The sequence below is a fragment of the Phyllosticta citribraziliensis genome (genome assembly GCF_038025025.1).
Source record: "Phyllosticta citribraziliensis strain CPC 17464 chromosome Unknown J3D65scaffold_13, whole genome shotgun sequence".
Classification (NCBI taxonomy): Eukaryota; Fungi; Ascomycota; class Dothideomycetes; order Botryosphaeriales; family Phyllostictaceae; genus Phyllosticta; species Phyllosticta citribraziliensis.
Genome location: NW_027117350.1, coordinates 211444 through 225540, shown reverse-complemented (window position 1 = coordinate 225540; position 14097 = coordinate 211444). Strand labels below are relative to the sequence as shown.

At 55.9% G+C, this 14097-nt stretch overlaps 7 protein-coding genes and 1 non-coding gene across 8 annotated transcripts; 5 read left to right on the top strand and 3 right to left on the bottom strand.

The window, feature by feature from the left end:
* Positions 1-144: 144 nt before the first annotated feature.
* J3D65DRAFT_130568 (inositol monophosphatase) lies at positions 145-1937 on the bottom strand. The gene is made up of 5 exons (XM_066793885.1): positions 1462-1937; positions 1239-1290; positions 707-1159; positions 435-638; positions 145-277 (listed from the first exon to the last, which is right to left on the bottom strand). The coding sequence occupies exons 1-5, from the start codon at positions 1646-1648 to the stop codon at positions 169-171; spliced, it is 1005 nt and encodes a 334-aa protein (XP_066650695.1). The 5' UTR covers positions 1649-1937; the 3' UTR covers positions 145-168.
* Positions 1895-2798, top strand: J3D65DRAFT_638971 (catabolic 3-dehydroquinase). The gene has a single exon (XM_066801668.1). It carries the CDS (start codon positions 2227-2229, stop codon positions 2677-2679), a length of 453 nt encoding a protein of 150 aa, XP_066650694.1. The 5' UTR covers positions 1895-2226; the 3' UTR covers positions 2680-2798.
* A 247-nt stretch (positions 2799-3045) lies between these two features.
* Positions 3046-4519, top strand: J3D65DRAFT_638968 (cathecol 1,2-dioxygenase). The gene is made up of 3 exons (XM_066801667.1): positions 3046-3261; positions 3318-4072; positions 4125-4519. Exons 2-3 carry the CDS (start codon positions 3354-3356, stop codon positions 4393-4395), a joined length of 990 nt encoding a protein of 329 aa, XP_066650693.1. The 5' UTR covers positions 3046-3261; positions 3318-3353; the 3' UTR covers positions 4396-4519.
* Positions 4520-4858: 339 nt separating this feature from the next.
* Positions 4859-4957, bottom strand: J3D65DRAFT_t144. Its single transcript has one exon. It is a non-coding gene; the product is annotated as a tRNA-Leu (tRNA).
* A 538-nt stretch (positions 4958-5495) lies between these two features.
* On the top strand, positions 5496-7947 carry J3D65DRAFT_638961 (uncharacterized protein). The gene is made up of 14 exons (XM_066801666.1): positions 5496-5576; positions 5631-5715; positions 5766-5873; positions 5922-6064; positions 6120-6137; positions 6190-6256; positions 6304-6364; positions 6421-6514; positions 6566-6668; positions 6716-6815; positions 6865-7273; positions 7325-7395; positions 7448-7519; positions 7569-7947. Exons 1-14 carry the CDS (start codon positions 5536-5538, stop codon positions 7643-7645), a joined length of 1449 nt encoding a protein of 482 aa, XP_066650692.1. The 5' UTR covers positions 5496-5535; the 3' UTR covers positions 7646-7947.
* Positions 7948-8116: 169 nt separating this feature from the next.
* On the top strand, positions 8117-10215 carry J3D65DRAFT_638956 (P-loop containing nucleoside triphosphate hydrolase protein). Its single transcript, XM_066801665.1, has 3 exons — positions 8117-8573; positions 8649-9064; positions 9120-10215. Exons 1-3 carry the CDS (start codon positions 8257-8259, stop codon positions 9773-9775), a joined length of 1389 nt encoding a protein of 462 aa, XP_066650691.1. The 5' UTR covers positions 8117-8256; the 3' UTR covers positions 9776-10215.
* J3D65DRAFT_671579 (uncharacterized protein) lies at positions 10009-11607 on the bottom strand (the record flags this gene model as incomplete). The annotated part of the gene is made up of 2 exons (XM_066803404.1): positions 10009-11294; positions 11352-11607. The coding sequence occupies 2 exons, from the start codon at positions 11605-11607 to the stop codon at positions 10009-10011; spliced, it is 1542 nt and encodes a 513-aa protein (XP_066650690.1).
* Positions 11608-12418: 811 nt separating this feature from the next.
* On the top strand, positions 12419-13867 carry J3D65DRAFT_560867 (ATP-NAD kinase-like domain-containing protein; the record flags this gene model as incomplete). Its single annotated transcript, XM_066797490.1, has 1 exon — positions 12419-13867. The coding sequence occupies one exon, from the start codon at positions 12419-12421 to the stop codon at positions 13865-13867; it is 1449 nt and encodes a 482-aa protein (XP_066650689.1).
* Between the last annotated feature and the right edge of the window lie 230 nt (positions 13868-14097).

Below are 14097 nucleotides of genomic sequence, written 5' to 3'. Positions count from 1 at the left end.
ACCTCGGTCACTGCGGTGTTTGCGTCTAGGGAGCAGTCCTCTGCTCTTGCCGTGACACCTAAGGAGCAGTCGCCTGCCATCGCAGATGCGCGCAGAGCTGTGGTTTGTTGCGGCAGCTAGACCTGGAGAGCCTCATTCCTTCCCACACCCGCTGTGGACGTGTCCTACTCATGCACCAGGTCGGGAATAGTCCAGTTCCATGACCCGCTTCCACACTTCTCGGACAGTGCGCTCCTGGCTCTGTCTGCCAGTCTCATTCTCGGACGGCCCGGCGGGTCTGATGAACGTCAGCTTCCACGTCAAAGAATCAATAACTCCACTGTTTCTCCACTGCGTCTCCATTGGGCGCTCCCCTCCATGGCAACCGAGCGGGTAAAAGCTCGCCACATCTGCTTTTTGTTTTTGAAGTGGATGTGAGAGTCGTCGTCACTTACCTCACAGCCAAATACAGTCTGCTTCCCAAGCGAACTTCCTCGATCGGCGCGGTGGCAGGGTCTGCAGGTGGATTGGCGGTGGTGACCAAGCCGCCCGCTTCCAGCAAGATGCAGATGCCGGCTGCAACGTCCCACTCCCAACAGCCGCCCTCCCACCAGATATCAAACGAGCCCATGGCACAATATGCCAGGTCAAGTGTTGCGCTGATTACAAGTCAGCCACGTACAGCAAGCTATCGGAACAAGTTCCGTCGGAGTTGGGCTCTACTCACCTCCCCAAGCTCCTCACGCCGTGCACCATGCCCCCCTTGCCACCCCTGCCGCCTCTCTCGGCTGCCAAATTCACAAAACTCTCAACCTTGCGCCACATGTTGCCGTCGGGGCGGTCGCGCCGGTCCTTGCCCCACTCGCAGCTCAGCACGCAGCCCGAGGGCGCATTGGCCGGCATGGGCGGCACCGGGTTACGCATAAGCGGCAGCTGCTGCGTGTCGTTGAGCCAGGCGCCGCGCCCGCGGCACGCGGTGAAAAGTTGGTTAAGAAATGGAGCGTAGATGACGCCAATGGTCGGTTTGTGATCAACCACGAAGCCGATGCTGACGCAGAACATGGGGAAAAGGTGGATGTAGTTGACGGTCCCGTCGAGCGGGTCGACGATCCATGTGGGCGATTTGTCGACTAGATAGTCTTTTGATGCGCCCTTGGAGTATGTTTCTTCGCCAATGAATCTGGATAGCGATTTAGTTAGTTTTCGGGTGAGTTTTGTGTCGACGAGCCACTAAAGGTGACGAGAAAGCTGCAACTGACTTGTGCGAGGGATATTTCTTGACAATGCTCTTTTTGACAAATGCTTCGACGTCTGCTCGAGCATTTAGCAACAAAACCACTAGCGACAGGGGCAAGCGTCAAGGCATGGCTTCCAGGGCTGCATGTTTCTTCTCGTCGCAACGACCAACACGTGTAGCTGTGCATCCAAAGCCATTTCGCCAGCAAGCCTCAATTGCCGTTTCGAGGCAACAAACCGACGTACCTTCATCCGTTTGAGTTACCAGGTCGACGGCGTTCATCTTCTCCACATGTTCCTTCTCTTCCGGTCTTCCAGCCGAGCACCTCGACATGGCCGCGTCGAGCAGCATTTTACCGGCATCTTTGCCCAGTTGCACAGCAAAGGCATAAATGTCGTCCAGCTCCGCCTGTCCGATTTCGATTGCTGTCATGTTGGTGTCTTGTGAGCTGTGAAGGGGACTCGGAGGAGGCTTGATAAGACGAAGAGAGCCCTTGCAGTCATTGTCGCTTCGGTTATAGCTGTCCCCCTGCTAGGTACGCAGCCTCGCAGCTCGAATGAATGTCCTGACCCGCATCTGACCGCCACAAAGCGCACAGTTCGCCGGGCATGTCCCGCAGCGCTCTGATGGCCGCCAAAGAGCCCGTGCCAGGCTGAAAAGAAGCTACCTCGCCATCTTCAAAACATGCTCGGAGTGGACCGTCATGCAAACGCTGCGAGAACTGACTCTGGGTCTCAAAGGCGCTATTGTTTGCTTCTTTGATAGAATGCCCGTTTCTTCAAGGCCTCAAACAAGCATGAAGTCGTCGGGCTTTATTCCAGTCTGGGAAGAATGTTTTCCCTGAGTCGTGAAGATGTGCAGTCTGCAGGATGCTTTTCTTCGCCGTGTCCGCACATCATGTTTGAAAGCAGCAGCTCTCTCGACTCGACAACCGACAAACATACGACCACCCACCGGTCAAGTATTACCAACCCTCTCTCCGTGAAACCACGCGATTCGAACAAGCAGCCATGGCCAAGCGCATTCTCCTCATCAACGGGCCCAACCTCAACCTCCTTGGAACACGAGAGCCGCATATTTACGGAAGTACCACACTGAGCGACGTGGTCGACCTCGCGAAACAACAGGCTGCGGAGCTCGAGGTCGAGGTCGAAGATTACCAATCCAACTGGGAGGGCGCCATTATCGACCGGATTCACGAGGCCCGTGGGAGAATTGACGCCGTCATCATCAATCCTGGAGCCCTGACACACACGAGCGTTGCGCTGAGGGACGCGCTGGTGGGAATCGACGTGCCGTTTTTCGAGGTGCACATTTCAAACGTCCACAAAAGAGAGCCGTTTCGGCACCACAGCTACTTGAGCGACAAGGCGGAGGCGGTGATATGTGGGCTGGGAACGTATGGGTATACTGCGGCGATTGATTTTGCGGCGAAGCATTTGAAGGTGAAGAGCAGGTTGTAGGAGAGGGAGGTCGTTTGGTTGAGCAGCGAGGGGCACAGTGGGTGTCGAAAGAAATGAGACTTCCTGGCAACAATTCAAGAGCAATACCTAATCTGCTATTACAGCCACGCTTAGGGAGCATCCATTCACTGCTACAGTCGCGCTTAGGAAGCATTCATGCGTGCGCTGCCACATGTGCTGCTGCCAGACCTAGGGTGTCTCCCTCATTTCTGTCTACACCCACTGTGGGGCGGAGGCCAGAGCGGAACGGTTCCGGCGGGGTCGCAGCGGGCCCCCAGCCCCAGCCCCAGCCCCAGCCCCCAGATTCCATCGCATAGAACGAAATGTCTCGTTCGCCATTGGACCATCCAATTCATCAGCATTTATCATCTCCTGACGTCCTCTCATCATCATTTGACTTTGCACTCTTCGCCCGCCCCAAGTGGACCCATGCCGAACATGTTCAACCACACTACTCCCATGTACCGACCAAGCTCGCCGAACCAAGTGCCAGGTGCGGGGAGGGTGATCGCGGGGTCGAAACAGCCTTTAGGACGAAGCCGTTTAGTACGCGTCCCGCTGCGAGTGATAAATCAATGACAAGTCCGACCTCTCCAGCTACTTATATCCGATTGATAAACAACTGAGCCCGTCCAAAGTTGCCAAATCAGTGCGCCTGTTCGTCAATCTGCACAATGGATCCCTCTGCCGTCGACATTCCGCCTCTCAAGGACTTGACAATCGACAACATCACTGAAAATGTCCACCTCATCAACTCGCGCGCTCCAGACCCCCGTCTCAAGTACATCCTCGAGCGCGCTGTCGTGCATCTCCACGACTTTGCGCGCGAGACGCGCCTCAGCACCAACGAATGGATGACGGGCCTCCAATTCCTGACCGAAGTTGGCCAAATCTGCAGCGACGTGCGGCAAGAGTACATTCTGCTGTCCGATATACTTGGGCTGTCCCTCCTCATCGACTCGATCGATCACCCCAAGCCGCCGCTCAGCACCGAAGGCACCGTGCTCGGCCCCTTCCACACCCTCGATGCTCATGAGGAGCCCGGCGGAAGTACCATTTCGCATGACCCCCAAGGGGAGCCCTGTCTGGTGCTTTGCACCATCAAGGACACGGCGGGCCGGCCCATCCCCAGCGTCAAGATTGACGTCTGGGAGACAGACTCCAAGGGCTTCTACGACGTGCAGTACGCAGGGCGCGAAGGGCCGGATGGACGCGCGATATTGCGCAGTGACGACGACGGCCTTTTCTGGTTCAAGGCCATTGTGCCCGTGCCGTACCCCATCCCCCACGACGGGCCGGTGGGCAAGCTGTTGAAGGTGTTGAAGAGACACCCGTACCGCCCGAGCCACATGCACTTTATGTTTGCAAAGGAGGGCTACGACCATTTGATCACGCAAGTTGCTCACTGCCCAACCGCCTTCAACCCGCTGACCGTAGAACTGCAGTGCGCTGTACCTCCGAAACGACCCCTACGAGACGTCCGACGCCGTGTTTGGCGTCAAAGAGTCGCTCTTGATCGATCTGGGCACCGTGTCCAAAGAGCAGGCCGAGCGCTACGACTTTCCCGAGGGCGGCAAGCTCATCACGTATGACTTTGTGCTGGTGTCGGATAAAGAGGCGGCTGGACTGCGCGAGAAGAAGGCCATGGAGGCCATGGAGGCTCAGGGACGTCACATGAAAATGTACAATGGCTTGCCCGTGCCAGACGTGGATTGAGAATGTGGCTGGTCGCAGAGGTAGGTACAGAGAAGTGGTCTTGCGTAATCTTGATGTTTTATGTAGGGCAGTTGATTGATAATGACGCAAACGTAAAATCATTCCATAAATTCATCCTTCAAACCTTTTCTGGAGAACTTGGATGCTGCGGAATACTCGTCCCTTCACACCTCGCCAAAGCAAAAGGGCGAATGCTCTCTTCATTTCCGTGGTCGGACCATGGCGGGCTTTGAATTTCAGCCAATAAAGATGGCACATGACAAAACAGAAGACTTAGACTGAGACGGCACAATCAAGGCAAGTACGGTACGCTCTTACAGTACTCTCCTCGTGGCCGAGAGAGCCTCGCGCCGGGCCGGGCGCACGCGACGCACGCGACGCACGGACTCTATCAATTTTTCAACACCAGCCTCCCAGCCTCTCCACAGCGACAAAACGATGCGGGAAAAGGCAAAAAAGATAGTGATGAGGACGAGACTCGAACTCGCGCGGGTTGCCCCACCAGGAAACAGATATTACGGTAACCTTAACCTGGCGCCATAACCAACTCGGCCACCTCACCGGTGTAACGGGGCAGAAGCTGCTTGGGAGTAGCTGCGCTTGTATTGGAGATGGAGGTGCACTGTAGTCATTATATACCTAAGAACGTGTGGTTCCTTGTATGCCGGGAAATTCAAACGTTACTTTTGAGACCACAGTAAGCGTCAAAAGAAATGAGACCTCCTGGAAGTATGAGTGCGTCTGGGGAGCGTTCATTTGCTCCCACGATTGTCCTTAAGGAGCATTTGTTCGCTGCTACGCCTGCGCTCAAGGAGCATTCGTGAAGCGTAATACTCGCGCTTGGAAGCCGTCAATTATTACTGCAGATAGACCATGGGAGTCTCATTTCTTTCGACACCCACTGCGAGAGCACTAGATTCAGGACTTGTGCTTTCTCGCAACCGAGTGCCTGCTTCGGCATCAATGGACGAACAGCAAGTCCTCGTCGGCTAGCAGGTATCCGAGCATCAGCGCAGGACCGGCACTAGACCACTTTTGGCTAGCTATATCCGGGGTGTGGGGTGTGACGGCAGTAACCTCCAACTGTTTACTTGTCCGCTACTGCTCCATCAACGCGACTGGAACTTTTGCAACCTCATCATGATACGGCGCGCGCTCCGTCTGTCCACAGGCATTCCATGGCAAGTCTTTCCACCTGTTTCCTACGCGTCGGAATCTAACATTTTCACCCCCAGGACTGCGATAGCTTCAGCGGCACAGCTGCCACGTCTCACGCGATCTTATGCCGGGGATGCGTTAGCTGCGACAAAGGCGAGCTTTGTATGTTCGCTTCAGGTCGCCAAATTTCTTGCAACCTGACACGATGATAGAATGAACAAGAGGATCAGCCCAGCCCTAAAGTTGAGCACGACCTATCCTTGCGTAGAAGAGCACAGCCCAAGAAGCGCGGGCAAAACCAGAAGAATCACAATGAGCCGGTAAGTTCGCAAAACATCACACCACCAGATCAACTTTGACCGAGCTAGTGGCACCCCATTGTGCATACCCCCAAACCCAATCCAAACGCAACCAAGAAGTTCGCCTTCATTCCCAAAAGACCCGAGGGCTCAGGCGTGAGGCTGGAATTGACAGGCCCCAATGTTGACGGAAACGAGATTTGCCGGACTATGTGAGCCTCTTCCGTACTAGCACTCAGTTTTGAACCCAGAAACTGATCGAACAAGTCCTGCGATATGGTTAAGGTAATGCCAAATCCGACCGGACTCGACCAAGGTCAGAAATTGAGTGTGCCAGGGACTCTTGCCAATGCAAGCAATGCGTCCATCCCGTGACCAGGCAGCGCGAAGTCGACACTTTCTCGGTGAGGCTTATGTTTCGTTTCTTGGAGCTTTATCTGACTGGTCACAGATCCCGAAAACAATAACCATAATCAAGGCCGATGTAACCGACGATGAAATACGCGTGCTCTGTAAGAGCCAAGCGCCATCCATTCAAGCCTTGGGTGTCGACTGATTGATTTTGCAGTTAGCGATGGCCATGAAAGCACGTTCAAGCCCGAAGCTCTAGTTGCAAGACTGTTGCCTGACCACGAGTGGTCAGCAAGACAAGGCGACCACGAGTGAGAACATACACCTCAAGCTTTTCTCTCATGTGCTGACTATATGTTCAGTCCAATACTGTGGGGACGCGAAATCAAGGAGAAGCCACCGATGGTGGACTATGACAAGGTTATGGCTTCCGATGAAGGTGTCAAAGAATGGACCTATCTGATTGTAAGCAAAACAACTCCTGGTGCAACCACAGTGTTAACCATGCACAGAAACGCTACGGCTTTTGCTATGTTGACGGCTGCCCAGTATCGCCCGAGGCGACGCAAGAACTTCTCGAAAGAATCTCCTTCATACGACACACCCACTATGGTCCGGATCCTTCCCTTACTGGCCTTTGGACTGACTGACACAAGCGCAGGTGGTTTCTGGGACTTTACGGCTGACATGGCTTCGAACGACACTGCATATACTAACCTTGGGCTCGATGCCCACACCGACACGACGTACTTCACGGACCCGGCGCGCCTGCAGATGTTCCACCTACTTTCCCACGAAGGGGGCGAGGGCGGCGCTTCGCTGCTCGTAGATGGCTTCAAGGTTGCCATGGACCTGCACAAGAGGAATAACGCGTACTACGAAGTCTTATCGCGATACAAGTCTTACGGTCACGCCAGTGGAAACAACGGAAATAGTATTTTCCCTCTCGAGCCCCAGCCTGCATTCACACACCACGGCCGCCAGCTGGTTCAAATCCGATGGAACAACTATGACCGAGATGGACTGCAACCACCGGTGGAAAGCTGGCCTCATTGGTACATGGGAGCCAAGTAAGTCCATCTCCACCATGATCAGACGAGCCGTCGACTGACGATACGAAGGAAGTGGAACCATTTGCTGAAGAGTCCTGTGAACGAATACTGGGAGCAGCTCAAGCCCGGACGGCCACTGAGTACGACTTCACTTTCTGGCTTGTCTTCCTTTGACTTTGCTAACTTTGGCAGTCTTTGACAATTGGCGCGTTCTCCATGGTCGATCGGCGTTTACCGGTCAGCGTAGACTGTGTGGCGGCTACAGTGAGTTTGTAATCCAGAATCGATGGGCGACAATTGACACCATATGCAGTCAACGGCGACGATTTTCTGGCGCGGTACAGATCCCTCAACTTTCCGAATAATGGCCTAATGCATTGGCAAATGTGAGAGACGGTAGCCATGGGATGGAGATGACAGCGGCAAGTATCCTACAGAAGTCGAATCGAAAGGACGTGGATACAGGAGGTCGAGTTGTGGTCCACAAACTTTGAAAGTGCGACCGAGTCTGCTACTTGTAGATGCATACAGTGCGCATGAAGTTGATGGTTTTGCTGGCTTTTCCGGCAAAGCCCACTTAATAGGTGCCGTAGAATGCATTGAGTTGAAGAAGTCTGCGTTAAACGGGAGTGTAATCTGCGGAGTATCGCATGTAAATTGTGAAACCCAAGAAGGGCAGTAGTAGAAGGACAAAGCCTGAATGCTCTTTGTCTCTTCGAAATTCCATTCGACATAGACCATGGATGCGAAATACATCCTTAAGCGTTGATTGACACGCGGACCGGAGGGTGATGACATAATCGCCGTGCGCCGCTAGCGCCATGCCAGTGCCGGGGAGCTTCTATCCACCAGCAACCATCAGCACCAGCTGTCAACCTCACACCCTTCCACCTCCACCATTCGTCACATCCCTCAACCTCTTCGAATCTCATCGATAACTCGGTCGGAACGACGCAGTTGCAAAGGCTTCCACCCCGCTTTACCGACATCTCTACGCCACCATGTCGACACTAGAGGACCTCGACGACATTGAGCGCTCCGGCAAGGACGAGGGCAAGAAGGATGGCGACAAGGATCAGGACGGTGGCAAGGGCAACCAGAATGGCGATGCCGACATGAAGGATGCAGAAGATTCAAAGGAGGATGACGTTCTGGACGCCGAGATCCTGGGCCTGAGCACGCGCGACATCATCGCCAGAAGGCGGCTTCTCGAAAACGACATGCGCATCATGAAGAGCGAGTTTCAGCGGTTAACGCACGAGAAGGCAACCATGCACGAGAAGATCAAGGACAACATGGACAAGATCGAGAACAACAGGTAACGTCACCATCGACACCACTGGCTGGCCGCTTCGCGGCACGCCTCTTGCTCCCGCTAACCATCTCCTCACAGACAACTACCCTATCTCGTTGGCAACGTTGTCGAGATCCTCGACTTGGACGTGGCTGCGGAAGCTGCCGAGGAGGGTGCTAACATCGACCTGGACGCTACACGCGTGGGCAAGTCTGCAGTCATCAAGACGTCGACCCGTCAGACCATATTCCTTCCTCTCATCGGCCTCGTGGACCACGAAAAGCTCAAGCCTGGCGACCTCATTGGTGTGAACAAGGATTCCTACCTGGTCTTGGATACCCTGCCGGCAGAGTACGACAGCAGAGTCAAGGCCATGGAGGTAGACGAAAAGCCGACGGAAAAGTACACGGACGTTGGAGGCCTGGACAAGCAGATCGAGGAGCTGGTGGAAGCAGTCGTGTGGCCGATGAAGGAGGCCGAGCGGTTCAAGAAGATTGGAATCAAGGCGCCGAAGGGTAAGTTGATGCGGGTTTGGCAACATCACGGCTCTGTCTGACTGATTTGAAACAGGTGCTCTCATGTACGGACCCCCGGGAACCGGCAAGACTTTGCTCGCCAGAGCTTGCGCTGCTCAAACCGACGCAACCTTCCTCAAGCTCGCCGGGCCCCAGCTCGTGCAAATGTTCATCGGAGACGGTGCCAAGTTGGTTCGAGACTGCTTCGCTCTCGCCAAGGAAAAGGCCCCGTCCATCATCTTCATCGACGAACTCGACGCCGTCGGCACTAAGCGTTTTGACTCGGAGAAGTCGGGAGACAGAGAAGTGCAGCGCACCATGTTGGAGCTGCTGAACCAGCTCGACGGTTTCGCCTCGGACGACCGCGTCAAGGTTCTGGCGGCCACCAACCGCGTCGACGTGCTCGACCCGGCCCTGCTGCGTTCGGGTCGTCTGGACCGCAAGATTGAATTCCCGCTGCCCAACGAGGAGGCGCGCGCCCAGATTCTGCGCATCCACAGCCGCAAGATGGCCGTCGATGACAATGTCAACTGGGGCGAGTTGGCGCGCAGCACGGACGAGTTTGGTGGCGCCCAGCTCAAGGCCGTCTGCGTCGAGGCGGGTATGATTGCCCTGCGTTCCGGCCAGTCCAAGATCATCCACGAGCACTACGTCGACGCCATCTTGGAGGTGCAGGCCAAGAAGAAGGAGACGATCAACATGTTTGCATAGAGGGATGGAGATTGGAGGTTGCGTTGCACGGGCATGATAGGCAGACAGGCTACGAGCGTTTTAATAGATGAATGGGCTCGTTGCCATGAATCTTGGTTGAGGGATAGAGAACCTTTGGTTGCGTGCCACACTAACTTTTTGTTTACGTTGGATTTGAAGTTTTGTGGACCGTCGCTCGCGCAGAGTAAATGTCTTTGATCCACGAGCCCAGCGCCCTGGACAAACAGCAAGACTTACACCTCGACACCCTCCCTCTTGTGCACTAACCGCCCCTTGACCCATACAGCCAGCGTGTTCCTGTCGTCGCCGTTGAAGACCCACTTGTCGACTCTCTCGGCCCAGCTCTCCCACCCAAAGATATCCACGGGCGAAGTCTCTACATCTTCGACCGTCTCAGACTCTGCCCCCTCAGCTTCCACGTCCTCTGTGCTATCTTGGCCGTGGTTTCCTCCTCCGACGAGCGCCCCCAGCCCGATCATCTGCGCATCCCACTCCATGCCAACCTCGAACGCGCCAATGCGGTCAGCCAGCCCAACGACCTGCGCGCCGCCGCGCGTCGCCAGGAACAGCGCCTCTTCAGTCGACAGCTTGGCGTGCTCTGCGTCATCGCAGCCCTCCGTCTCGCCCTCTGCTCCACTCCCCTTCTTCTCCCGCTGCTCGCGCTCTCTATCCGCAGCGACGATGACGCTGCGCAGCCGCGAGACGAGAACGGCCTGGCGCGCGGCCTCGAGGACGCTGGGGCTGTACCCGCCGCTGACGTCGGTGCCGAGGCCGACGTCGATGCCGTGGTCGAGCAGCGCGCGGACGGGCGCGACGCCGCTGGTCAGCGCCGAGTTGCTGGCCGGGCAGTGGGCGACCTTGGCTCCGCGCGCGCGCACCAGGGCCGTCTCTTCCGGCGTCAGGTGCACGGCGTGGGCGAGGATGGTGCGCGGGTTGAGGAGGCCGGCGGCGTCGTAGACGTCGGCATACGATGACGCAGACGGAAACAGAGATGCCACGAGCTCGACTTCGGACGGGTTCTCGGAGATGTGGGTTTGCGCGAGGAGGTTGTGTTCGTGCTGGAGGGCACCGAGAAGGGAAAGGGCGTGCGCGGTGCAGGATGGCGCGAAGCGCGGCGTGATGATGGGTGCGATGAGGGCGCCTTGCGGGTCCAGCTGCCGAATGTAGTTGATGACGGCAAGCGTCGATGTGACGCTGTCTGCGGCCGAGACGTCCCGGTACGTCGGCGGGCTGAGGTCTGCGTCCATGCATACGCGCCCGATGAAGGCGCGTTGACCGTTTGAGAGGCAGATGGAGGCCAGCAGGTTCGTTGAATCAACGTGGATGGTGGCGTAATAGGCGGCGGTGGTGGTGCCATGGGAAAGAGTGCGGCGTACAACGCGGTTGTAGATCAGGCGGGCTTTGGAGAGGGACGAGAAGGACGACTCGGTGGGAAAGGTATAGGTGTTGAGCCAGTCGAGGAGAGTTGATTTGCCAAAAATGCCAGCATTGGGATATTGCGGGGCGTGGATGTGTGTATCTAGATATGAAGTCAGTTGAGCCGTCTCTTGGATCTGGATTCTCGTTTCAAACAAACCTATGAAGCCGGGGAAGAAGAAGCCGTTTTTCTGTCCCTCGATGACCTTTGCGCCTGACCAGCCCTCATGCTCTTTCAAGACAGCTTCCAGGTTGTCGAACCCTCGGCTTGTAAAAGCAATTCTTCCATTCTCGTCCACCCCAACAGCTCCCTTTGCACAAATATCCAACTCTTGTAGCGACTTGGATTGGACGAAAGTACCAACGTACACCGTCTTTTGCATCTCTTGAACAAGACCAACAGAGCAATCTCCCATGACGGAAAGCAAGGGGACTGTGGACCAACCAAAGGACAGAAACTGACGCAGGACGTTAGGACCAACGACGAAACGGAAGACGCAGAATTCCGAATCCAAAGACCAATGTACGAGAAGTGAATGCGGCTTATATGTACAGGCTGAAGGTTATCTGGCACCAACAGCCCCTGTCACACAGCCGTCAAACTGCGGTTCACGTAGGCGGTCCGGGGCGGCCCAACTGGGCCTCATTGGCGGAATGGGGCTTTGTTCGCTCGCGCCGCCTCGGCCACCTCCGAACCCGCCGGCGGCCAGAGGGTGGAGACGGCAGGACTCGGGAACGGAGCAGGGTCTCTGATTTGAAAGCTTATCGTCGAGCAGCAACACGGGCAGTTGCAATGTAAATGTGTGGATTCGAAGACAGCGCAGTTCGTCGAGAACGGAAGCCGAGGCAAAGGGCAAGACGCGGGCAGCTAGCGCGCATTCCGGGGTCATGAGGGCCAGGCCATGGGTTCTTGGCCAGAGGGCCAGAGATGCGTGAGGCTGGTGGCTGTTGAATGCTCACCAGGCGGCGCATATGACACTGGAACAAAGTCTGGAGGACGCGGCCGGCACCGCCGTGGAGTTGATTGACAGCGGCCACGACTTCCTGTCAGATGCCCTGCACCCGGACCTCTCAGCCCTCAGCCCTGGCACGGGCACGTCAGTTCAGGCGCAATGGTGCTTGCCCCTCTGCCACTCCTTGTCTTATATTATCAACAACCCCACCGCCTCCGCTCCATTACCATGATACGCTCCCGTCGACATGACGCTTGTTTTCGAAAAACAAGCCATGGGCGGCTCTCAGTCTCACTCGCCATCCCTTGAGCCCCGGCCCTCCAAGTTCAACGGCGAGATTGCCGATTTCAAATTCACCCGGAACGGCGATAAGACGGCCCTCCATTGTCAGCTCAACGACAGCAAACGAAACCTAGAAATCGACGGGGATAGCGTCATAGGCTGTGTTAAGCTGCGCGAGACTGCTGGCCACAAGCTTCTCTACGTCGACGACGCCAACGAGTCACCAGAAGCAAAGACAGACCAGAGCGTGCCACTCTTCAGGTCGGCCGTAGCGGAGAATCTGCCAGATGCCTTTGTCTCCGAGTATACCGTCCAACATGGCAACCTTGTCCAGCCCGGCAGTCGGAGCAACGGGGACGGTCTCGCAAGAATCCACATCATCATTTCGGTGCTGTCTGGGATGGGCCTGGCAGAGGACTTCTACAAGAGCAGTTTGAAGCCGCTCTTGGACAGCCTAGATCTCCGCGAAGACCAACACTTTGACGTCCATCGAACGACTTCTGCAAAGACCATCTCCGAGCTCACGAACGACATCTTTCTCCCTCGCGCAAATCAAGGCTTGCCCCAATGGATAATACTGCTCTCGGGCGATGGTGGGATCGTAGACATTATCAATGGACTACGCATCAATCAGAGGACCGAGTTGTTCGTGGCTCCGTCTGTCTCACTCATACCAATGGGCACTGGCAATGCGTTGGCGCACTCTTCCGGGATTGCGAGGGACAAGACGCTCGGATTGGCAGCTCTTGCGCGCGGAACAGCGTCCAAGCTACCGCTATTCAGGGTTCTATTCTCACCCGGCGCCAGGCTGCTCGTAGACGAAGGCAACAGCGAAGAGAAGCTGCCTGACAAGAACGGTGGAGGCACCCCGGTCATGTATGGAGCAGTGGTGTGCAGTTGGGCGATGCATGCCAGCCTGGTCGCGGATAGCGACACGACAGAATATCGCCAATACGGCGTCGAGAGGTTCCAAATGGCGGCCAAAGAGGCCCTGTTCCCAGCGGATGGGACCGAGGCGCATCGGTACAAGGCAGAAGTCAAATTCATGAGGGCCGACGGGAGCTGGCAGCAGATTGACAGGGATGAGCACGCGTACGTGCTGGGAACCATGGTCTCCAACCTGGAAAAGAAGTTCAACATCTCGCCAGCTTCGCGACCACTGGATGGGACCCTAAGGCTGGTCCATTTCGGGCCAATAGCCAGTGACAGGATCATGCAAATCATGGGTCTGGCGTACCAAGGCGGCAAGCACGTGCAAGAAACAGAGGTAGGGTACGAGGATGTCGAGGGATTTCGCATAGACTTGGACGGCGCGGAAGAGGCTGAAAGATGGCGGCGCTTCTGTGTCGACGGCAAGATTGTGCGGGTAGAGAAGCAGGGGTGGGCCGAGGTGCGCAAGGTCAAGGAGCACGTTGTGGAATTGCAGAGGCTTGGGAGTTAGGCAGCTGTGTTTCCCATGTTGCGAAAGGCGAGAAGGAGTGGACAGAGTAGACCGAAACACGGACGAGAGTTTAGAGGTTGAGGACAAGCTTAGAATGGCGTTTCCAGTAATTCTGGGAGAGCATTTCGTACCGGAGCTGGTTGAGTACATGTACTTTGGGCCAGAGCACTCGTACAGGGAGCATTCAACCATTCCGGAATGTGTATAGGGGCGCTGATTTACAAATCCCA